Below are 25580 nucleotides of genomic sequence, written 5' to 3'. Positions count from 1 at the left end.
TGAAGCGTGTTAATCATAATGATATAGGCAAGGCTAATAAATTATTCTGATCCAATCAGGAGTTTTGCATAAACCATTTCAAGGGTGGAACTACCAATGCCATATAATTGCATCAGGAAATTGTGTGTGTGTGTGTGTGTATGTGTGTGTATTGGAATTCAGTAGGCAATCAATAGCATCATGTTTCTCTAAGAAGTCAAGTTCAAGCAAACACCAGCTGTCTGTGGAAGAAAGGAAATCATAGTGCCAATAACGAACGCTAAGAGGAATCTGTAACTCGCATCTTGCAACATACCACACACGCACCGGTTCAGTCGAGGCATCACACATCCAAATCCAGCTCCCTCCTTCCTCCCCTCTCGCACGTGGGTTCTCTCCTGAGGGTTTGGTGTCGGGATAGATGTTTTTTGTAAAATCCATTCCGTCTGCTTTTCTCAGATTGTTGGGCACGTTTCGTTCCGACATCCGGTCGTTGGCGGAATCTGATTCTTTCCAATTTCCCAAATTTGTACAAATTTACACTTGAGAAAATGTGCAAATCCCCCAAAATGTGCATACAGAGGAAATGTGCATTTTTGGCCGGTTTTTCTTCCATATATATATATATATATATATATATATATATATATATATATCAATGCCTAAATTGCATAAAATTAACAGGCCCACAAATTCACGGAATCTGTGCAACACAGTAAAAGTTGGCTTGCTGCGAAAGCCATGGGGTGGATTCATAGAAATCCAAATTTATTTCATTCCATTGAAGATTTCTATGACTCACCTAGTAACTATAGATCTTCCCCCAGACCCCATTGGTGTCTGAATGGAGCTCTACTGTGGTTGAAGCTAAGCAAGATTGCTTGGAAATGCTGGTTCCTGAGCAATCCCCTTTAGCTCTAACTGTAATTACACCTCAGTTCAAACATGACAAATAAAGGTTACATCAAATCGTACAAGAGAGGAGAACTGCACATGAACAGGGAAGCATAGAGATCGCTCATACATCCCTGATATCCAAACCATCATTTGGACTTCAAGAAATGTGCAGAATTTGAGCTTCAACGTAAACATGAATGCTTTCCTGGCTTAATCCATTCTAAGTGTACAAGATCATTTCAGAACATTCAAGAGGGTGATAACATGGAATGCAAGTAGAGGATCAGGACGCCTCCTTTGATTCGTTGGCCTTTTCTTCTGTTCTCTCAAACACTGCAATTTCGTCTCACTGCCCCTTCTGCTGTTAGCTCAACATAAGTTGGTACCATGGTATAAATCAGTGTCTTGATCATTACCCGAGGAGGACGTTTGTTACTGTGGCGTTACCCACATTTCTATTCCCTCAGGTATGTCTGGTTGAGTATGTTTAGAGAGTGCGGAATGTTGGACTGAGTGGGTGTGGCTGATGATGCTGTAGAAAGGGGGGAGGAGTCTATATATGGGGGAGCTGAGTGGTTTGTGAGGTGTTCGGTTGGTGATGGGATTTGGAGGATAGATGTGTTTAGCTGAGTGATTTCTTCTCAGGAGTTGTGTGAGGAGTGAGTGAAAATAAGATCATAGGGACTAAGGATTGTTATTATTGGATTGGTTACTACCAGTATTATTAAGAATAGGCAGGATTGGAATATAATTCAAAGGAACTGAGAACTGTAAACTACAATAAACATTTTTTTTATTTTGCTACCATAAAACCATGTGTCAGTTTGGTTGTGTCTCCTGCTCTATGAGTTCATAAATAAACACATTACATTTAACCTTCAGCCTGCTATCTATCTATCTATAAAACACTTAGGTATGTTTCCATAAAGGCTTCAGCTGATACAGGTTGCTAAGCAACAGTAACAATGTTTAACGTCAGCTGATACAGGTTGCTAAGCCCCTTGCCCAACTCCTCTGGGCTTTCCAAGGTAATCCTACCCCCTTTCTGCCTCTTCGCTCCCCCACCCACGAAGGGGGCAGTAGCACGGTCCGGAGCATGAAAAAGGCATGGCCGGGGCCCTTGGTGGCTGGGTAGGAGGCCACTCGCCTGCTGTGAGCCGAGGCCCCGGCCTAATCTCATGCGAGCTGGGCGGGCGGCCCAAGGCTGACAGGAACCCCGGGGAAAGGGGGACACCTGCTCCCCCTCCCTCCCACCTCCCTGCCCCCCAGACGACGCTGTATCGGCGGCCTCCAATCAGCCCGCACCCCCTCCAGCCATTCTGGCTCTGGGCTTTCCAAGGTAATCCTAACCCCCTTTCTGCCTCTTCTCCCCCCCCCCCCATGAAGGGGGCAGCGACATGGTCTGGAGCATGAGCGAGGCATGGCCGGGGCCCTTGGTGGCCGGGTGGGAGGCCACTCGCCTGCTGCGAATGAATAAATAAATAAAATGTGATGATATTTAATTAATAAACTTTAAGATATTCTACAACGGCATAAGTTATACTGGGTACAGCTAATATTCACAGAAAAGCCTTTTTCTTTTTCTTTTCCAAATCTCCTTACCTTTCCCCTCTGCTATAAGGGAAAGGTTATACTTTTCTTTTTACCCCTTCCTCAGGTATTTAAGTGGTGGTGCTTAGCCTAAGGGAGGTGGGTGCACGTCAAAGCCTCGTGTGTGAGGGGGTGGCATCGTAGTTACCCTTTGAGGTACCCCTCCCATCTGAACAGGAGTCAGGGCTAATCAGTATGGACTAGGGTGGCCAGTTAGGGGTTGCCAAAAAGGAGGAATTGCATTGCCAAAAGATGGACATGTATTTGCAAACAATTTACATGTCATGAGGAGGATTTATATAAATCCATCAAGGCGGTGTGCCACGATTTCGAACAATAAAACCATTGCAACTTGTAAAGCTGCAGATGCTTCAGCCTACAGCTTCCATCAGCCCTAGCCAGTGTAGCCAATGGTGAGGGATCATGGGAGTTGTAGGGCAAAACATCTGGAGGGCCATAAGTTGCCCAGCTCTGCCCTAATGTTGCAAAAATAGCTCGTTCCCTGGTGTACCAAGTCCAATACAGCATGAAGTATGGGCCTAACAATGTTTATTCTGCAGAATAAGAGACACAAGGAGCTAATTGCTGCAAAGCATGGGCCTACCTCGCAAGGGAGGTGGCTAGGTTTTATACACTATCTTCTTTGGTGCTGCATACGTAGACACCATCTAACAGGAAATTTCTAGCTGAAAAAAGAGAATACATTGCATTTTCTTTTGGCAAGCATCAACACAAAGAGATAGGTACTCACTGTTCCTTAAGAGAATATTGACTTGATTTTTGGTTATCTAGGAATGCTCCAGCCCAGATATTCCGACTTTGCAGCATTTCGTTAGCCACTACTGTAGCAACTCTACGTCAGAGAGGGCACTTTTCCAACACTAACACCATTAAAAACAAGAACATTGCATTTGTGTGTATGCAGATTTAGAAATAATGGCTATTACTTAAATAGAAATGCAATACATCTCACCATAGTGGTCACGACTCTGAACTTTTGAACGGTGTGCCTGCTTCGTCTATTGTATTGGTGCTAAATATGGACGGGGCCACTCCAAAAGTCCCCGCTTTCCCCTCGTATGGTCTTTTCTTTTTCAGTCGAACTTGGCTGGCCTGACTCTTCAAATAGAGAAGACCTTTAAAGAGAAAATGGTCCTCTGTAAATTTTGACATATGGCCCTCCTGTGGGCATAATTCCCCAGCCTAGCCCTGCCTTGTATCTGAGAAGCAAGTTTCCAACATAGCTTTGTAACCGCTAGCTGATATAGGTCCAGTGAGAGAGACCACCCATTTCCTCTACTTACGGGCAATGCGTAGCTTGGTTTAAATAGCATAGCTTAAATAGTTAAATTGAAAATTAAAATTTTAATTAAGATCTTAAAAGTTTTCTGACTCAAGCTGTAGATTCACTTAAATGCAGCGAAGAAATCATTTGCTGAATGTATATTGTGTTCTTTATGACCGGATAAATTAACTTCAGGGCTTCCGAGTGAAGATAGCTGTTAGCTTAATTATTATGGTTTGATGTCCGCCAAAAGATAATGTTCGTACTGAACTTCTGTGCCTGAAGAGGTTTTGCAGTCTCTTTAAAAAAATGTCATTTGACTGGCACTTGAACAGATTGCCAAGCGGTATATCTTGTTGTTTTTATTTGACGGGTCAAGGATGTACTGCGGCGTGGTAGCTAGGTAGCATGACAGGCTCAGATGTGAGATTCAGAGGTTGAAAGCCCTGCTCAGCCATGAATCTCACGTGGTGTTTTTAGGAGCGCACAGAAGTTTCTGCGTTTGCTTCAAAAATGATTGGGGTTTTGTGAGTGATTCGCCTTTGAGAGTTCGCAATGTACGGGCCATTTACAGCCTTGGCTGTTGAATCCTCTTAAAACTTTACTTTCTTCTTACTGTGTATTATGGAAATGCACACCTTGTGTAGATTTTGCTGGGTGGAGAGGTGGAAGGAAAGGAAAGGAACCTCTCGTGCAAAGCACTTGAGTCATTGCTGACTCCTAGAGGGACGCCTGCTTTCGCTGACACTTTCTTGGCAGACTTTGTAGCGGGGTGGTTTGCCATGGCCTTCCCCAGTCGCAGTTGCCTTTCCCCCAGCTAGCTGGGTACTCATTTTACCAACCTCGGAAGGATGGAAAGCTGAGTCGACTTGAGCCCAGCTGCCTGAGAACCAGCTTCCGCTGGGATCGAACTCAGGCCGTGGGGAGAGTTTCAGCTGCAGTAACTGCCGCTTACCACTCTGTGCCACACGAGGCTCTTAGAGAGGTGGACCCTAGCAGAAATAGTAAATGACACCTTCTTTTCCGACTCTTCAAGCTGTTGCATTTGTTGCCTCCCACCAGGGCCGGCCCTGCTGGATTATCTTGGGACACCTTCATACGGGTCTCTATTTTAAGTGATCAACAAGACACACCAGAAGGTTCCCATCTGTCACTTTGGATAATGTGGTGTCTTCCTGGGAGTTTTTTTGTACTCACTATGGAGGCTCAGAACTGTAGAAATCTTAATGCTGCCTTCCCCAACCCAGTGTCCTTCAGATGTGTTGGACTACAACCCCCATTGTTCCTGACAGCACAGCAACATTGGCTTGGAATTACGGGCCTTGCAGTCTAACACATCTGGAAGGCAATCCGGTTGGGGGAGGCCATGTGAACGGCTTGGTTTTGTCAGATAACATTTCCAAAACCATCAAGTCCTCACCCACCCTAACTTGCGATCTTTGTTCATTACCTGAACACCTGCCAATGATTTGAAACCCATTCAGAGAAAGAGAGAGTCCTTAGCTGTGTCCTTCAGGATGTTCTGGCTGGCTGGTGCTTAGAGGCGGAGATGAGTAATTCTCTCTTTCTCAGAACTCTTTTGGTTCAAAAGGTCTCTCTGTGCCATGTTGGCCGCTTGTACTATTTAATATACAATGAAAGATCATTGCCTTTTAAACCAGGGACATAAGGCTGCCTCTAATACCCTTCACAAAGGCAGTGCTCAGATTAAATTGAAAAGTACCTTGGTTCCCACCACCCGCAACACCTCATCTCTTTGTATTTGGTAATTGAAAAGCAATGTTCTTCATGGTTGAGCAGGCCGGTCTCATCCTTCTGCATCAGAGCCTTGACTGCCCTACATAGCTTCGACTCTGTGTCCTGGCAGCCATGAGACTACACCTACTAAGCCTCCTCATGCCTGTGGGTATCCATGGATTCTAATGCCTATGGGCATCCATGAGTACCCTGTAGATGAACATAAGAACACAGGAGGAACCATGCTGGATCATATCAAGGGTCCATCTAGTCCAGCACTCTGTTCACACAGTGGCCAACCAGCTGCCAGCCAGGAACCCACAAGTAGGACATGGATGCGGCATCAGCAGCATCCCATCTATGTTCTTCAGCAACTGGTGTATGTAAGCTTACTGCCTCTAATAATGGAGCTAGCACATGGCCATCAGGACTGGTAGCCATTGAGAGCCTTCTCCTCCAGGTGCTACCATCTTTGTTGACTATGGTGGCCATCCCCCCACCCCCGTTCATTGTAAGGAAGCATGGCAGCTAAATTGGTGCTACAGCAGTAAACATTCTGATGCTTGTTTGGTATCCGTGAATAACCACAGGTATCCACTTATTTGTTGACTGTAGTCACTATCTCCCCCCACTGTTTCATCATGAGACTTAAATTAGATAGAGAGAGGTTGGGCGGTATGTGTGAGTGTGCGTGCGCTAACAGTGGTGGGATATCCGGAATTATTTCTCCTCAGGCTCAGCCTTGGAAAGCAGGCCTACCTGAGGGCACTTGAATCTTCCCTGTTTCCTTTAGCTCCAGCCTCCCAGCAGGCCCTATAAAAATGGAATGAAGAAGAGGCTGATGGTCGGTAGCATGCTTAGAGCTCTTTGGCTTTGCTTCTAACCAGCTTGAATCTCTTCTTTTTCATTTGCTCTGCTGTGTCTTTGCCTTTCCCTGAAGTCTGTCCTGCTCTGTGGACCTGTATGCTTTGGGCTTTCCCTCAGATTCACCTGGGCTATCCACATTGTCAGGACCCTCAAGCCTTATGATGACATCCACAGGAGTAGTAGCTTACTCAGGACCCACCCAGCCACCATCCTGCCATCCTCTGGCTCTGAGTCTCTGGCAGAACTTCCATCTCCCCAGCCTCGCAGAATTCTCAGGCATCAAAATCAGGTGAGGGCCCTTTAAAAGTCCAGCCAGTTCCTCCAGGAGAGGTGGAGCTGACTGTACTCCAGGTCTTAGCCTATATAAGTCTTCCATTAGCTTTTACTACCTGCTGAGACAACATTCTCCTCTTTGTCCTAATAGAAGAGACGTCCTACCAGAAGAGTCCATTTAGAGCTATCCAAGGCCCTGTTTTGATATTGCTACCACCTTCCCCAGTGAGCCTCGCAGTGACCTCACTGGGATAAACATTTTGACTTGTCCACTGATTATCAAAGAAGAAGTCTCTTGAGGTCATCCAGCCAGCCTTTGAGGAACAAGTCAGTCGAGTTTCCAAATGAGGCTTCAGCTTTCCAAACATATTTTCTCTCTCTCCACTTCTCACTACTTCTCCATGCCTTATGTAGCTGGAAGACATTTTTCAACTGAATGATGCATCCTCTTTGGTTTCGAATGCTAATTTCATTGTTGGAAGTAACTCCACAGAGCACATCTTGCCCGTTTTCTTTTCCGTAAGAGCAAGAAAGTTGCAAAAAAGCCATTTGGCACCAAACGGGAACGCTTGTATTGTGTTCAGCGTCTTCCCATTACTGGCACCGTGTGCTTCTTCCCCTGGTGGATTCTAAGCGCAAGCCAACTTCTAGTGCAGTCTTGGCAGTGACACGCACAGCTCTGGAACATGGTGCTCTCAGGCGTCTCTGTGTCAGTTTCTCTTGCCTGGATGCTCACCCTGATGTTGATGGCCAACACGGTTTCTGCCAGAATCTACCAGCTGCTGCAGCGTTTTGTCCCCCAGATGTCCATTGGGGGGGGGGTTTCTTTTCTGGATTTGCCTTTTTTAAATTGAAGAACGGTGGCTCCCTAAATAAATAAATAAAAAGACATCGTCCTTCTGTACTATATCTGAAGCAGAGCTGGAGCGGTGACAGGGAGGACCATTTAGTGGTGAAGAAGGATGTTCATTCCTCTTATCTTGAGAGATGAAATTTATCTATTTTTAAAGTTCGTTCTGTTATCGTCGGGATGGGTGAACTCTTGAAACTAGTTCTTCCCCCCCCACATAAAAATATGACGAGCGAGCTTATGTTCTTCCAGATGATGTTAGCAAGGCAATCCTTTTCGTTGCTTTTCAGCTAGGGAGGGGCGAACTCCCCTTGGCCTGCTCTGCATGGTGCTCGCTGGACCCTTGCTGGACGCCTCACCCTGCTCACTGCACACGGTGAGCTGCCGGGCAGTCCGCGAGGGTCCGATGAGTGGCGTGTGGCTGCCTGATTCCTTGCAGAGCCACCATTAGGGACAAAATGGTGGCTCGTTCTTGTCTGTAAATCCCCATTTTGATCAAATGGTGGCCATTAATAGGGCCATTTACGCAAAATTGAAAGGTCTAATCAGGAAGGGGAGCCTGAGGGCTTGGCAGGCGGGGGCAGCAGGAGTCACCATTGCCACCAGCCAGGCCCTCATTTTCTCTTCGCAACACCTGGCAGTTTGCCCCCCCTGACAACCATGTGCAGGCTCATTCCAGGCCAAGAGGGGGCATCCTTCTGTTGCTGCGCCCTCTGCCAATGGAAATCCCATAAAGCAGGGGTGCAGAACTTCATTCCTGGAGGTCAAATCTGGCCTGCTTTGGGTTTCCCAAAAGACCATGCTCCCTTTCTCTTTGCTCCAAGCCACTGATTGTTTCATAGAATCTTAGAATAGTAGAATTGGAAGGGGTCCATAAGGCCATTGGGTCCAACCCCCAGCTCAATGCAGGAATCTACCTTACAGCATACCTGACGGACAGTTGTCCAGCTGCCTCTTGAATGCATCCAGTGTGGGAGAGCCCACAACCTCCCTAGGTCATTGGTTCCATTGTCATACTGCTCTAACAGGATGTTTTTTCTGATGACCTGCTGGAATCCGGCTCCTTGTAACTTGACCCCATTATTCCATGCTTTACCCTAAAGTGATTCATAGAGTCATGGAACCTTAGTAGAGTTGGAAGGGGCCTATAAGGCCATTGAGTCCAACCCCCTGCTCAATCCAGGAATCTACCTTAAAGCATCCCTGACAGATGGCTGTCCAGCTGCCTCTTGAAGGCCTCTAGTGTGGGAGAGCCCACAACCTCCTTAGGTAACTGGTTCCATTGTCATACTGCTCTAACAGTCAGGATGCTTTTTCTGATGTCCAGCCAGAATCTGGATTCCTGTAGCTTCAGCCCATTATTCCGTGTCCTGCACTCTGGGAGGATCGAGAAGAGATCCTGGCCCTCCTCTGTGTGACAACCTTTCAAGTACTTGAAGTGTGCTATCATGTCTCCCTGCAATCTTCTCCTCTCCAGACTAAAGGTGCCCAGTTCTTTCAGTGTCTCCTCATAGGGCTTTATTTCCAGACCCTTGATCATCCTTCACTACCCCCCCCCCCGCCCCCATCATTGGAATGTAGCCCCTGAGAATGGAATTCCCTCGGGCCGAAAGAAATTCTACACTCTGCTTGGAAGGTGTGCAGCCAAGGCAGATCTTGAGGATTTGCTCTAGTACATAATTGGCTCTGTGGCCGAGTGAACTGCCTTCATGGCACGCTGTCTGAAATCCCGTCCTCATGGTCCTGCACAACAGTTTTCCTCACTTACCTACGTGCACTGCATTACATTTATTACATTTTTATATTGCCCCATAGGCGAAGCTCTCCGGGCGGTTTACTAAAACTATCGATCCTATTCAGAAGCTTTACAAGCAAGTTTTATATGACGTTGTACGGAATTGATTAAAACATAAGAATTCTGTAAAAACAGTAATAATAAGTCTTTAAAAATATCCAACCTAGCAAAACAACAGAACACCAACAACAAAATCCATACTCTGCATGTACATCATGCCAACAATATAAAAATGTAGTACAAATCACAGGAGCTATAAAAAAAACACCCAACCACCCGATACTGTAGATAAAACCACAATTGATGCCGCCGGGGCTAAAATAACAAGATCTTAAAACAATGGTGAACTCTGTTCCTGCACTTCATCTCCAGTGACAGTTAGGAACATAGGAAGCTGCCTTAGATCAGAACAGACTTTTTGTCTATCTCTTGTAGCATTTTCAATTCTGGATGGCGGTGACTGAGCCGGGTTTCAGGCAGAGAAAGACCCTTTCTCAAAATCGGCTGCCTGATTATTTCAGGTGGTGCTGTCAGCAGTCAAACCTGGGACTTCCTGCATGTAAATTTTGATGAGCAGTGGTTCCATCCTCACTTCTCCTTGTAGGACCGTTTCTTGTTACATCAGAAGTGTGTGTGTGTGTGTGTGTTTAAATGTGTTAGTCATCCTGATCAGGGAAAATATATATATGAAAAAGCCTTAAATAGCCTGTTATTTTGAGTCAAGGTAATTTCGAAAATAGGTTCCAGGTGCTCTGAATGGGTCCCCTTCCAAACCGATAACAGGATATAGACACCTGTGTGGTATTTAGATTTTGTTTATTAGTTTGGTTTATATATAAAGTGTGTTCGTGCATGTAGCTAACTTGCGACTGGTAAATTTTAAAGTGTGCTTTATTCTTGTTTTAAGTGTCTGTATTTGTGTGTGTGTGTGTGTGTGTGCATATTTAAAGTGTGCTTCTTGTTTTAAGTATGTGTGCATATTGTGTGTGTGTGAGACATGCATATGTACTTTTTATTTTTTTTATTACATTTCTCTACCACCCAATAACTGAAGTCCTCTGGGCACTTCACATATACATATATGTACTTATGCAGGTATATGCACACATGTGAGCACATGTATACACACAAGTGTGTGTGTGTGTGTGTGTGTGTGTTATTGGTTTGGAAGGGCACACAGACACATTTTACAGCCCAAAATAATGTGACACAGACTAGAGTTCTAGCCTGAAGTGCGTGGCATTACATTCTTTCAAATTATTTACTATTCTGATGCTGTACTGAGCCGATTCTGCCGTGCGCCTTGTTGATACCCTTGTTGTGCAGAAGAGCAATTTTTCATTAAAAAAATACTCTCTTTGTAGAATAGAGGCAAGGCAGCCTAACTATAGCAGCTACCAGGAGATTTCTACCCTGCCTGGGGAGACAAAACTATACAGAAACACATCTGCCTGGATTTAGAAAACATTGATACTTTTAGAGAAGAATATCGGGGGAATGTCCACACAGAGGTTTTCCCTCCGGGTCTCTGACGCGTCATTCCAGAGTACCAAATACTTGGAAGCTAAGTTAAAATACCATATGCGGCCTTCATTGATCTTCCATTGATTTGGATGGCATCCTGTGGTGTTGGGGATGGGGGGGTGTCCAACTAAATGGTAAATAATCTGCAACATCCCAAATAATCCTCCTCCTTTCTTTTCCTCCTCTGCTAAGGCACCTAACTAAGAGCACAGGAAACAGTCCAGTAGTACTTCTAGAAAAGCATCACTTAGGGCTGATTCACATATTCTGCTAATGGTGTGTGTGTTTGGGCATCCCGTTCTTCTTTATACAGAATGCACATCCACCCAACGCTGAGCACTGTTGAGGCCTGCTGGTGTCAGTGGAATAAGTAAAAAGCCTTGCTGGATCAGATGAAAGGTCCATCTAATCCTGCACGGTGGAAAACCGGATGCTTCTGGAAAGCCCACAAGCAGGACATGCACTCCTTGTGTAGCTGCCCCCATCACAGTTACCACCAGCACGCACTGTTAATTCTTAATCTGGGTATTCTATTTATCTGTCATGTTGATACACCTCTCTTCTAATCTCTTTTTAAAGCCATCTTAGCCAGGCGTTTTGAACCTCTTTTGACTCTAAGGCCTGATTTAGCTCTCCGGGAGGGGTGGGGAGGGGTTTCCCAGGGGTGGGCAGAGCCAACCACATAATGATGTGTGGCCAGAATGCCAAAAATGCCAGCATGTTTTAGCTTAAAGTTCTGTCACTAATTAAGCCTCAAAAGAGGCATTTCAGCTGTTTAGAATGAAGGGGGGAAAAAACTGGGGTAACAGCTGAGAAACCATCAAACAATCGGCGAGAGAGGGAAGGGGGCGGAGCCAAGCAGGGCCGGCCCAAGCATTGGCTGCTTGAGACAAAGGACAAGACGGTGCCCCCTTCCAACTGCAACTTGAATTTAACTTATTATTATTATTATATTTATTTGTATCCCGCCTTTTGCCCAATGCTGGGCCTCAAGGCAGCCTTACAAAGTTTAAAATATACATTGGGGGGGGGGGAACAAAACCATAAACAATTAAAAAATACACAACAAAATTATAAGACATTAACATAGATGGAGGGCTGGATTATTCTCCAAAGGCCTGCTTGAACAAAAAAGTTTTAGCCTGCTTCTGAAAGCCCATCAAGGAGGGAGCCAGCCTAGCTTCCCCGGGAAGAGAGTTCCAGAGCATTGGAGCAGCCACCGAGAAGGCCCTCTCCCATGTTCCCACCAAGCGTGCCTGTGAAGAAGGTGGGACTGAAAGAAGGGCTTCTCCAGAAGATCTCAAAGCACGGGCAGGCTCATAAGGGAGAACACGTTCTTTCAAATAACTTCAACACTGGCAACATGACAAGAGTCCTCCATCACATCTGAGGGAAGCAGGCTAGTTAAGTGTATGACCCTGCTCAGATGACACGTTAAGCATTTTCACCTAAACTTCATGGCTTAGTGTGTCATGTGAACCATGACTTAACGTGTCATGTAGAATCATAGAATAGCAGATTTGGAAGGGGCCTACAAGGCCATCGAGTCCAACGCCCTGCTCAATGCAGGAATATTAGAATGTAAGCCTATGCGGCAGGGTTTTGCTATTTTATTGTTTTACTCTGTACAGCACCATGTACACTGATGTTGCTATATAAATAAATAATAATAATAAAATAATAAATCCACCCTAAAGCATAGAACTGTTCCTAATCATGGTGGCTCCATAACCATGATTTAAGCACATTCACTCACCATTTGCTGCAAAAGGATTAGCGGTCTAACAATGGCTTAGCGTGTCATCTGAACAGGCCCCACATAGGACAGCTTTGTCCTCTCAAGAGTAGAACGACTGGGGGGCTACCACTGCCACCTCTTAGCATCTGCTGCCTGAGGCGGTTGCCTCACTCTGTCTAAAGGTAGGGCCATCCCTGGGGCTAAAGAAAGCGTGCGTCGCCATTTGGGAAATCCCAGAGAGCTGGATTGGGATCAAAAGTTGGCCACATTTGCCCCGAGGTTTAACTTCTCTAAGCTAACAGCCCTCGCTGGATCTTGGGGCCACGTAGTCCATAAATTAGACCGAGGACAATCAATTCCAGCATGTGCTTAACTCTCCCAGTTAAGTTTGTTCCCCCGCCCAACGCTCTATAGACCCCCTTCTCTGTAGCTTATATAATAATGGTGATTTTGTATCCCGAGCACAGCTGTCAGAAACTGACAAGTGTGGAGCTGAATAAGACTGCTCTTTTGTAGCGCTGTTGTTTCCTTGCAGCCCAAACAACAGAAAAAGAGATGTCGACACGGTTTTTGTTTTGTTTTGAGCTAGCCGAAATTCGCCCACGGTTTATGCTGCTGCTTTCCCTCCGCCCTTCCCCATTTCTCTCACTCTCAAGCGCTCGCCGCATCTACATTTTCAAAATAATTCTCTGGGAAGCCGGTGAGGCGAGGTGCTCTTTCACATCGCCATTATTTTTCGGGACCTTCCGTCCCCCACCGCGTTGGGGGGCAGAAAGATCCCACTCAAGCCGGAGTCTTGAAAGGCGGAGAACGAAGGCGAAGGCAGGGGATGAAACAGATCACAAAGACGGAGGCCAGCTTTTTTTGCAAGTTGTCTGCTTTAAACATGATTTTGTTTGGGGTTTTTGTTTCAGTTTCTGGCTGTTTTTGCAATGTATTATAAGCCTGCTCATGTTATATACGCATTAATTAACAACCGGGACTTCAGGGCGAAGAGGACTGTACTGGTTCAGACATAATGGTGATGGGGAATATGGGAGAGCAGAGAAGTCCATGTTCCCATCTTCCTTCAACATCTCTCTCTCTTTTTGTCCCTCCACTGATCAAGCGAAGTGTGATTTGCTTAAGTCTCGGGGGCCCATGCAGATATGACAAGAGGGTGTTTCTGATGAATTGGAGCCATAGCGCCCCCCACTCCGCACGGTATCTGGCATCCACAGCCGTAAAGCTTCAGTTTGGGGTCTATATGTGGAGCTCAGCCCCATGATGGGGGATCCTGAATAGTCAAATCTAGGTTCCTTTATTTGCGTCAGCTGCTTGCCCTTGCCTTTAAAATTTAATGTATAAGCAATAAAAGCAGAATTCCAACTAACCGAAGTTGCCCAGTTTGGATTTTAGAAGTTTACAATCAGCCACAAGTGCCGAAATTAATATATGACCCTTTACAGATTTAGATTCATAGAATCATAGAACTGTAGAGTTGGAAGGGGCCTCTAAGGCCATCGAGTCCAACCCCCTGCTCAATGCAGGAATCCACCTTAAAGCATCCCTGACAGATGGTTGTCCAGCTGCCTCTTGAAGGCCTCTAGTGTGGGAGAGGCCACAACCTCCCTCGGGCATTGGTTCCATTGTCATACTGCTCTAACAGTCAAGGATTTTCCCTCGATGCCCAGCTGGCATCTGGCTTCCTGTAACTTGAGCCCAATATTCCATGTCCTGCGCTCTGGGATGATCGAGAAGAGATCCTGGCCCTCCTCTGTGTGACAACCTTTCAAGGACTTGAAGAGTGCTATCCTGTCTCCCCTCAGTCTACTCTTCTCCAGGCTAAACAGGCCCAGTTCTTTCAGTCTCTCTTCATAGGACTTTGTTTCCAGACCCCTGATCATCCCTGTTGCCCTCCTCTGAACATGCTCTTGAAATGTGTCAGCCACAGGCCTTCGCATTTAAAATAGAATGTACAAGGAATAAAAAACAGAATTACAACTGGCTGATGCTGCCCAGATTTGATTCTAGAAGTTTACCTGAATCACAAAATGTCTTCCATGGGAAAAAGGGCACCAGCAGCAGGTCCGTGCAGGAGAGGGAGTTTTGTCGATTGAAAAGGGTGGCTCAGAGCGTCTGGTGAGCGATAGGTTTCCCTGCCAGGATCCAGTGCCCGATCGTGATCTATAACGGCCACTTGATGTGTCGCTTCCACCGGAAATAGACTTTGCTGAAAGCGACGCATCGGTAGTCTAGAATGCTTCCTGGTTTCACCGGAACTGTGAATATGGCTTTCATGGTTAACTGTCTTGTGCACCATTTTGGGGGCAGAAAGGTGGGATATCTATAAAATGAATAATCTAAAAATTTAGTGGATGAATGAGTTACAGCTCGACAGACCTTGATATACAAATTTGCAAATTATGAGCACTGGGGGAAGGCCATGGATTTGAGCCAAGGGTGTTTTCTGGCAAGGCTCTGGGCATTCTCAAGTTGGTTCCCTGCCCTCCCAGTCCCAATGCAATGTGGAAACTGAAGTCTAGCATATCTTCCTTGCACTGAGATTCCGTTGAATGTGGAGGTTTGTACCTTGGTGCAGGCGAGGTGTGATGTGTAAGCCCCTCTGCTTTGGATATTTGAAGTCCAAGTCGCTCATACAATTCTGGAGCTGTGTGTATTGGAATTTCAAGGTTGCTTTCCGTTCCGTTTTGCATCTTCGTCACCCTGGTTTCAGACCTTCCTCTCCTGCCATAAATGTTAAGAACGTTGATTTTGTTTGTATAAGAAGCTGCAAGCCCTGCATAGCGCATCATGATAGAGCACATGCTTTGTATGAAAAAGGTCCCAAGTTCAATCCCCGGCTTCTCCAGGTAGGGTGAGGATAGGAATCCCACCTGAACCCCTGGTGAGCTGCTGCCAGCCAGTGTCAACAGTACTGGGCTAGATTGGCCAATGGTCTGACTCCAGATAAGGCAACTTCCTATGTTCCTATGTCCACCTTTGGAAAACATATGCACAAACGATCTTTGTTTTCAGCACCCAAGACCCTCAAGTCAAACTACTGAGTTAGAAATGGCTTGTTTGCTGATGACATCCATGAATCATCTTCTTACCACCTTTCCGTTACTTAATGTAATGTGTATTTTTTTTAATATTACTGAGCCATTATCTTCCTAGCTACCTTTTAAACCTTGTATTTAAAAGGCTGAGTCATTAGCCAAGTGTGCTAATGCGTTTTGTTCAGAGAACATACAACCAAGCTTAACTTCTTTTCACTTAACTAAATTTTTGTTAAAGAGAAAGTGCTCTTTAGTTTGGCCGTATACATGCAGCAGAATGAAGATGGAGGAGCCCTGAGTTGGTAGAAGGGAATGTACCCATTCAGGATGCAGAACATAAGCAGAGCCCTGGTGGATCAGACCAAGGGTCCATCTAGTCCAGCATTTGGTTCTCATAGGGGCCGACCAGCTGCCCATGGGAAACCCACAAGCAGGACACGAGGGCAATAGCACCCTCCCACCCATGTTTATTTATTATTTATTTATTTACAATATTTATATACTGCTCCCCATTGAAAATTTCGAAGCGGTGTACAAGATAAAATGAAAATAAAAACAGAATAAAACACTTAAAACAGATATCAAAAGAAGCAAAAAGAGTGACTCCTGGCTGGACATTAAGGAAAGGCTTCCTGGAATAACGATGTTTTCAGGAGGCGCCGAAAGGAGTATGAAGTTGGCGCCTGCCTGACCTCCAGAGGCAGGGAATTCCACAGGAGGGGGGCCACCACGCTGAAGGCTCTTCCCCTGGTGGATTCCAGTCAGAGGATGGATCTATGTGGGACCACCAGGAGCAGACCCTCGGATGACCTCAGTGACCGGGCAGGTTGGTGTACATAGGCATTTTTTAATTATTATTATTTAAGGATTTTTATGCCGCCATTCAGCCAAAAAAGGCTCTCACGGCGGCTTAGCCCACAGGCTTACAATCTAAAAGACATGACACAAAAGGAAAGGGGATTGGGAGGGAGGAGGAGGAGGGGGAAAAGGAAAGCAAATTCAGGCACTACAATCTTAGTTGCAAAGTTCAGCAGTTACAGTTGACAGCAGGAGGGAGGGGGCTCTCAGCAGGGGCTGGACCCAGGCCCGATGGAGAGGTGCCTGGCTGCTGCTTCCTCCCTCACTGGTGGCCTCTCCAGAGACAGTTGGTAGCAGGAGGGAGGGGGCTCTCAGCTGGAGCTGGACCCAGGCACGGTGGAGAGGTGCCTGGCTGCTGCTTCCTCCCTCACTGGTGGCCTCTGCAGAGACAGTTGGTAGCAGGAGGGAGGGGGCTCTCAGCTGGAGCTGGACCCAGGCACGGTGGAGAGGTGCCTGGCTGCTGCTTCCTCCCTCACTGGTGGCCTCTCCAGAGACCTCTGATGCAGGAGGTAGCATATACCCATCAAAACTAGTAGCCATCGATGCAAGTTAGGGGATGTCGTTTTCCCCAGCACCAGCTACCCAAGACCATTCTAACTGGCTAGATAGAACCTGGGGCACGACATGTTTTGCATGCATGTGACCTACCACTGAGTTTTGCTCTCCTACTCTAAAGAATATATATGAAATTGCTTTGTCCAAAGGCCATTGGTCTTTGGGCCGTATTCTATTGCCACAGGTGGGCTGAAAGTAGATCTCCAGACATTTTGGAGTTCAGCCCCCAGGATTCCTGACCATTGTCCATGCTGGCAAGAGCATCTGGGATTTGATGCCCCAAACATCTGGAGGTCTATCTCCTGCTTACCCCTTAGTCTGTAAGACTGGTAGCTGCTCTGCAAGATCCCAACCCTACTAGTAGAAGGTTTTTGTTTTTTAAACAGAAGATCTCAGGGATCAAACTTGGCTCCTTCTGGGTAGAAAGCTTGTGTGCTGCTACTGAGCTCTGTTATGGCAACTCCCCCTTTCTGCAAGCGCACAGAACACCCCAGAGCAGTGGTCTTCAACTGGTCCAGACCCGAGACCCACCACGGACTCCCAACCTGCAACATAGGACCCACTTTCACAATTTCAGAATTGCCCAACCTGGTGGCAACAGCTTTGCCGCGACCCATCTGGACTGATCTTGTGACCCACTTTGGGGGCGCAACCCACCAGTTGAAGACCGCTGCCCTAGAGAGCTTTGGCTGTCGGTCGGTATAGAAATGTAATCATAAATAAGAGGGTTTTTACTTTTAACAGAGGTCATGTGCTGCCCTTTGCTGAACTCAAATTAGTGTGTGTTTCCATGTCATTGCTGTTAGCATATTGATTCTATCTATTAATTTATCCAGATATTTCAAAATCAGGAGTTCCTACTTTTGGCAAAGTATATAGCCTTAAGAATAAAAATTCTATATGCTTTTAATGTGCAATTCAGATAACCTTTCTCCTTTAAAACAAAAACAACTTAATTGTATTATTCAGTGTGTGTGTGTGTGTGTGTGTGTGTGTGTGTGTGTTTTAAATGTACAGGGAAAGGAAGCTGGCAGGGAGCAAATTATCAGTTGAAAGTGTGTGAAGAGAGTTTATTGATGGTTGGGGGGAAAAAATGGATGCCAGCAGGGAATTTTCTGTAATTATAGAGCAAGGAATTTTAACCAGAGCTAGGATAACTTCTTCGGCTGATTGTGAGTGATAATTACTACAATAGCATGAAATCAGGTAAATTAAGTTGTGCAACATGTCAGGTAAATTTAGATTTTCTGCCATTGCTATTTTTGATTATACGAGGAAGTAAAAATAGGAAGGTAACCTAAACATTTTTGATTGTCACTAAGCCACAGAAATTCAGACACAAAACGTCCGTTCCACTTCTCATTGTCCTTTGGAAGTGTCTCCTGTTCCTGATTTGCGGCTTATTTGTCATATGAGAAGTCTAACTTTTTAAAGATGTTTTCCGTGACTCTGCATGATACCATTACCCTCACGATCATTCGTATGTTATATTATTTTATTTATTTATTTATTGCATTTTTAATAGCCAAAGCTCTTTGGGCAGTTTACAAAAATTAAAACCATGGAATCCATTCAAAATATAAAACAAACAGTATAGCTTGCCCCTAGATTGTTTAGCCTAGTATAACACAACAAGGATAAAATTGAGCAACAATGCAGAATTGAATACAGATTTAAAATACGAATTTAAAACAGCCAAGTTAAAATTAAGTTAATAGAGTGTTAAAATGCTGAGAAAATAAAAAAAGGCCTTCACCTGGCGTCTAAATGAGTATAGTGTAGGTGCCAGGTGAACCTCTTTAGGGAGCTCATTCCACAGCCGGGGTGCCACAGCAGAGAAGGCTGTGATTAATAGAATGCCATTCTTTTTCTTTTATTTCTCTCCCCCCCACACACACACTTTTATACTCCAGGTCATGTGGATTGCATGTTCATTCCTGGAACCCGATGGTGGGAATAGAAGAGTTAGCATCTTGACTTTTTCCTTTTTAAGTTGCGCTTTTTTTTTAAAAAAAAAGCCTATGAAAATAGGTTTTAAAGCAGACTTTTCCAACTTGGCATCCCAGATGACGATAATGTTGATGTACTACAATTCCATCGCTCCAGGCAGCATACTGAATGGCGATGGATGATGGGGGTTATAGTCCAGCAACATTTGGGAACACCCGGTTTGGAATGGCAGCTTTAAAGGGTTGTGACTAGGGATGTGCTCTGCTTCTCCTCGAACCGGAGAAGCAGGAGCGGAGTGGGGGGCTTTGCCTACCCTTAAGGTGGAGGTGAAGAGGATTGGGGGACCCATGGAGCGTTGCGGAGCGGATCGAGGTGAAGGCGGATCCTTCGCCTCGATCCGGAGCTCCGCCAAAAAGATAAGTGGGGTTTACTTGGCCCTGCCGCTGTCGCAGCCGCCCATGCGGCGATGGTGGCAGAGCCAGGTAACCCCCCCTCCTCTCCCTTACCTGCATCCGTCCGCGGTCCCGTGGCTGCTTCAACTGAGCCCGAGGACTCAAACGGGAAGACTAGGCCGCACCTGTGTTACCTACAGTTCCTGGTTGAGCCGCGGGCTCTAGTGAAGCTGGGATGGGCCGCGACGGACACAGGTAAGGGGGAGGAGGGAGGGGGGCCTTACCTGACGCCACTCCCCGCCACTGCGCAGCTCCGATTTGGAGCCGGAGCTCCACAGCGGAGTGGAGTGGCCCCCAGGCGGATTGAGGCAGGGTGGAGCGGGCCTGATCTGCAATTTGCGGATCGGCCGCGAAGAGGATCGGGGGGTCCGTGCCCACCCCTAGTTGTGACAATGCTGGAAAGAAGTGTTGAAAAGGCAGAAAGTGGAGGAGGACATTTAGGGTAGCAGCCAATGTTGGTCCTATTTAGAGTAGACCCATTGAAATGAATGGGACTCAATTTAGGCAGGACTAACTTAAGTCCCATTCATTTCAATAGGTTCTACTGTAAGTAGGACTAACATTCACCCTTGGTACTCCGTTTGCTATGTTTCACATAGACTGGGTTCGCACAACATGCTAGCCCACACTCATAGCTGAGTGTGGGTTGTTTGTTGAACTGTGGGTTAATGTGTTGTCTGAACCTAAGGCATTTTTCCACAGGGTGGCTTGTTAACTATGCAGTGTGATAGAGCATATGCCTGGTATCTCCAGGTAATGTTAGTAGAAAATCCTTCCCCAAATCCTGGAGACGGCTGCCAGTCAGTGTCAACAATACTGGGCTAGATAGACCAAGGGTTGGATTCAGCCTAAAGCAGCTTCCCCTGTTCCTTCCTATCTAGCTTTTGTGGCTATCAGCTGTCAAGCCAAATGAGTCTCCTCTGAATAATACGTTAATCAGGTGGCGTGATGCCTTGGAGTTTAATAGCAATTTAATACGGTGGATTATTCAGGACCCCTGCTGGATATGCGGCTTCCGTCAAATGTTAATGGGGTTTTAAGATGGCTTGATCAAAATGCGTTCTTTTAATAGGATATTCGTATTTCCTGCAGACATGTAGGTTCCTGACACTGCTTTGGGAATTGAGATTGCTTTGATTTGAAATTGGAAATGCTGTGGAGAAACCAGTGCAGGATTTATCCTACCTTTGGGATGAGAGAGAATTCTATCCCTCTTCATGCCCCTTTGACTTATACAAAAGCAATCAAACCTTATCTCTGGTATTAACATTCAAAGCCCTAAATGGCTTGGGGCCAGGCTATCTGAAGGAACGTCTCCTCCCATATGTACCTGCCCGGACCCTAAGGTCATCCTCAGGGGTCCTTCTCCATGAACCCCTGAGAAAGGAAGTGAGGCAGGTGGCTACCAGGAGGAGGGCCTTCTCTGCTGTGGCACCCCGGCTGTGGAATGAGCTCCCTAAGGAGGTTCGCTTGGCACCTACATTATATGCTTTTAGACGCCAGGTGAAGACCTTTTTATTCTCCCAGCATTTTAACAGTCTATAAATTAATTTTAGCTTTGCTGTTTTAAATTTGTATTTTAAATTTGCATTGCTGCTGTTTTTATCTTGGTTGTGTTTTTATATTGTATTTTATATTACGGTTTTATACTGTTGTTTTGTTTTGAATTGTCTTAATTTTGCAATCTGCCCAGAGAGCTTTGGTTATTGGGCGGTATAGAAATTCAATAAATAAATAAATAAATGGATTTTATTGGATCGTTCGGTATATTGTAATGAAGAGTGAACACATATTTTGGCCTACAGCTGCCATGTGGACTAGGGCTGATGGGTAATGTAGGCCAAATCACCTGGAGGGCCACCCGTCCCGTGCCCCCATCTCTGCCCCCCTGGCTATAGCAGCAGTTCTAGAAGTACTACTTTAGCCAGCCAGAATACTGGAAGATAAAAACTACACATTGAAAAGCACTAAAAGTGTTTACCCGATGGATGTGAAACAATCTCACCTTGTTCCAAAGTCTTGTGGCACGGTTTCACCTTTTCCTGAAGTCTTATATCTGTAAATGGATATAACGGGAGCTATGGAAAACCTCAGGAGCGTTTCTGATATTTTGATGGAGGGCGGAACGGCAGCCAAAACCGTTCATAGCACAGCTGTTGACAGAGCAGAGGCAGGAAAGCCGAGTTTAGAATAAAGGCAGCTTCTCGGAGTTGGGGACAATTTTCTTCTGTAAATTAGAAGACTTGAATCAAATCTAATTTTTAAATCTGCATGTAGACATGAATTTCAGAATTTAGGGGATTGTTATCAATGTGAATGGTTCAGTTTTTGAATTCTCAGTAAATTTTGGCATTCCTTTTGCCCAAGCAGGTGTAACTATATGTTTTCTGATTAATAATAATGTTTCCACATATAATTTTATATTGATTGAATATGCCTACTAGCTACTTGCATAAGTTCAAAGTGGCACCATTTCCCTGAGATTACTGTTCAGGGAAAAACTGGGATGTGAATACATAATGCTTTTAATTGTTACCATGGAAGGCGTACTATGTTTGATCTTATCCAAACAAGCTAGCATAGAGTAATTAACTGGGAGGTCTTTAATTAAATCAAATGAGGCTGTGAAGTGAGCCCCTTTAATGCAATTAAGTAGAGCAGAAAAGCATAATGCAAATACAAAGGAAGACAGTAAAAAAAAAAAAAGGGGGGGTGAAACTAAGGGAATACGATGGCCAAGTTCGCATGTCATAAAAAGCCATGAATCCTGGTTTACTAAACCATGATGTGCACAACTGTTTCTTCCCACTTTGACCGAGTGGGTAAACAAACCACAAAGCCACAGTTCCTGTTACATCTAAGCTGGGCACTATTATTAATTCCAAACAAGCCAGAATTTGAAAGCCAGCTTCAACCCCTGGCTTGAAGCTGGCTTCCAATCGTGGCTTATTTTGTAGCTATTGACCATATCCCTGGGTTTAGACTATGCTTAATTGTGACTTCTTGATTTGTTTACCTGCTCATGCAAAATGAGGAGTGAACACACTGCATGTGCAAGCATGCTGCTCATGTACATCCTAGTTTAATAAGCCAGGATTCATGCCTTGCTGTGACATACAAACATGGCCATTATGCATGTACAGTTAAACACATGCATTACATTAAAGCAATGCAGAGGTGTCTTAGTTTTTGATAAGCAAGAATTCTGAGAATTGACATTCAGCCATTGAAAATACCCCATCTATGAATTCTGAGTAGGGATATATGGATTTTGTAAAATCCATCCCATCTGCATTTTGAGAATGGTCAGGTGCTTTTCGTTCTGTCGTCCTCTCATTGGCGGAATTGTTTTTTATAAATTTCCCAAATTTGCACAAATCCCCCCCAAAATGTGCAATTTCACGCTTTAGGTGATAGAAGAAATGCACATTTTCAGCCAGTGCTTTTTTTTTAATTTTGCATATTTTTCGACGACTAAATTTCGTTAAAATTCTGCAAGTCCACCGAATCCGCACGATTCGGAAAAAGCTGGTCTGCTGCTGAGAAATCCAAATCTCAACTGATTCCTTTGAGGATTTTTCCAACATCCCTAATTCTGAGAACTGTCCAAAATGTGGGACCCCAGAAGGGAGAGTTACTAGCCTTGTAGACTGGCATCCTCTAACCTTTCCCTGATTGCTGTATTTAAAAATAGCTACAACAGCAGATGAGTATATATTTTGTTAGCTCTTTAGATACTTTGGAGGGGCTAAATTTCTCATATGGCATTTTGGTTTACTCCCACTTTCGTTATTTTAATATTGTATCGGTTTTATATATTTTTAATCAGTTTTATATATTTTATGGTATTTGTATCTAATGTTGTTCCCTACCTTGATCCAAAGGGAGAGGCGGGTAAGAAATAAATTATTTCTTCTCCTCCTCCTCTTTCTCCTCCTCCTCCTCCTTCCTTATTTGTTAGGTAAGGTACTTATTTAAATACTCTGTGTGTGTGTCTAGATGCTTATTCTCTTCAACCCTGTCTCTTGGTCATGTTCTTTCTAGGTGGCAGAAATGCACGGGGAGCTGATAGAATTCAATGAAAGGCTTCACCGCGCTCTGATGGCTAAAGAAGCCCTCGTGACTCAGATGAGACAGGAGCTCATTGATTTGAGAGGACCGGTAGGTTTGTGTTAGTTTGCTTTTAAAATACCGATATTCAAATGATTCTGTTTTCACACCTGAAGAGCCGGGAGGGCTCTGGACGCACGTGGAAGCACTTCCCAAGCCCTTGCTCAAGAATCAGTTTTGACTGGTCTATTCGAGCAAGATTTTAACCATCTATCTATCTATATTAAATGTAATCCCTTCAGAAAAAAGAAAAGAAAAGAAAAGAAAAAGCTCTTGGGAATCTATTTGTTAGAGCAATGTTCTTTTCACCCAAGGACGAAATCCAAACAGCCCTTAAGCACGACTCCACCATTCCAGCGACAGAGGGTTCAAAAGCGCTTTATTGATTAGTAATCAAGGCCTGGTCTCTTCAAAGGGAGCAATCAGACAAAAGACATAGGGAATATGGTACAGTATTTGAGCTTTCAAGGGGCAGGGCCCAGTAGCAGCATCAACCAATCAGAACATAACACTGAGGCATAGCTAATTATGCTAAACAGTCTTGTAAACAATACCTTTGGCCTGACAGTAAGTTATAGAAGTTAACTTCGACACAGCAGCACTTGGAGACAGCTGGAGCCAGGATTCTTGTTTATATTAGATAAGAAAGAGACATGAAGACACCCTTGAAGACGCCCTGGTATGTGACATTTCGCCTGGTGTGCAATGGATACTATACAGTTTCCTGTTAAAAATGGAGGTGGTTATGCTAACATATTTGCTTACACAAAAATACGCTGTGTCAAGTACACAGTCAGATACCCCAGAGGAATACAAGAAAGCTTCCCTTGATGAAGAAACGTTTTTGGAAACACACTGGGAATGCGACCAATTTGCGCAGCTGCCTTTTGTCCTTTAAGAATGGCCTTTTCTTCTGAACGGATTGGATTATCTGACCCGTTATGAGAAGGGTGGGAAGCATGAGATCCACAGTCCGCATGCAGCCGTTTTTATGGCCCCTGCCCCCAAAATGGCGGCCGCAGTGGCCAAAATCGCAGGGGCACAGGGAACGTGCCCCTTGTTTGTGAGAAGCACTATGCTCCTAGAAGTGGCAGATTTGATGGCGGGAAATTCAGTAAGGGTAGTGTGCCCTGATAGGTTCTGGGGTGGTGTTGAGGTGATGTCTCTGGTAGTGGCCACCCCAGATTCAAGGTGCTGGTTTTGACCCATAAAGGCCTACATGGCTTGGGACCACAAGATCTGACGGAGGGCCTCTCAGCCACCCATATACTGTGCTCTTCATCTAAGGCCCTTCACCATAAGCCTCCTCCAGGGAAGGTGTCAACAAGGGAGAGGGCCTTCTCTGTGTTGGCCCGCCGCTTATGGAACGCTCTCCCCAGGGAGGCCCACTTGGCGCCAACGCTATCATCTTTTCGGTACCAGGTTAAGACCTTCCTCTAATCTCAGGCATTTGGGAGCATATGCTAAGATTTTTAATCCAGTCCTGGGATTGCTGATCGTTAAAATTGTTTATTGTTTGCGTGAGTTCTGTCTGTTTATATGTATGCCTGAAATTGGTTTTTATGTTGCACACAATACTGCATTTTAAAGTTTTTTTTTTAAAGTCTTCGTAAACTGCCCAGAGAGCTTTGGCCGTTGGGCGGTACGGACATGTAATAAATGAAAAGAAAAAGTAAGTTTGCATTTATATCCAAGGGCTGGAGTCCAAAGAGCGGCTTTTAGATCTGCCCAACAGCTTGGGCAGACGACTTTCCCCGCCTGCAAGCCATATGGCGAGATGCTGTTGGAAGCCCATAGCTAGGACTACGGCTCAGTAGTCCAGCACATGCTTTGCGTGCAGGGAGCCCCGTGTTCCTTGGCCGTTGTGGTGGAAGGGATTAGGTAGCAGGTGATATCGAAGACCTCTTCCTGAGACTCAGCGGGGCTGCTGGCAGGACCTCTTTGCCCTCGCCATTTAAAAAACGCTTGGCTGTGCAATACGAGGAGGGTGCTGTTCGAGGAACACCAGCCCAGAGCCTCTTCAAGTACATGGAACGAGCTGCATGCATCCCGTTGGGCTCCTACCCAAATGTTTCAATG

At 45.3% G+C, this 25580-nt stretch overlaps 1 protein-coding gene across 3 annotated transcripts in view; it reads left to right on the top strand.

Moving 5' to 3' along the window:
• SNX29 (sorting nexin 29) overlaps positions 1 to 25580 on the top strand; it is a 235980-nt gene that overhangs the window by 112434 nt on the left and 97966 nt on the right. For all 3 annotated transcript variants that reach the window (XM_063143273.1, XM_063143272.1, XM_063143274.1), the window contains exon 16: positions 23436 to 23552. In XM_063143273.1, coding sequence (XP_062999343.1) covers positions 23436 to 23552 — 117 coding nt within the window. The remainder of the gene's footprint in view (positions 1 to 23435; positions 23553 to 25580) is intronic.

This window comes from Elgaria multicarinata, chromosome 17, assembly GCF_023053635.1.
Source record: "Elgaria multicarinata webbii isolate HBS135686 ecotype San Diego chromosome 17, rElgMul1.1.pri, whole genome shotgun sequence".
Classification (NCBI taxonomy): domain Eukaryota; kingdom Metazoa; phylum Chordata; class Lepidosauria; order Squamata; family Anguidae; genus Elgaria; species Elgaria multicarinata.
This window is presented reverse-complemented; position numbering and strand designations above follow the sequence as displayed.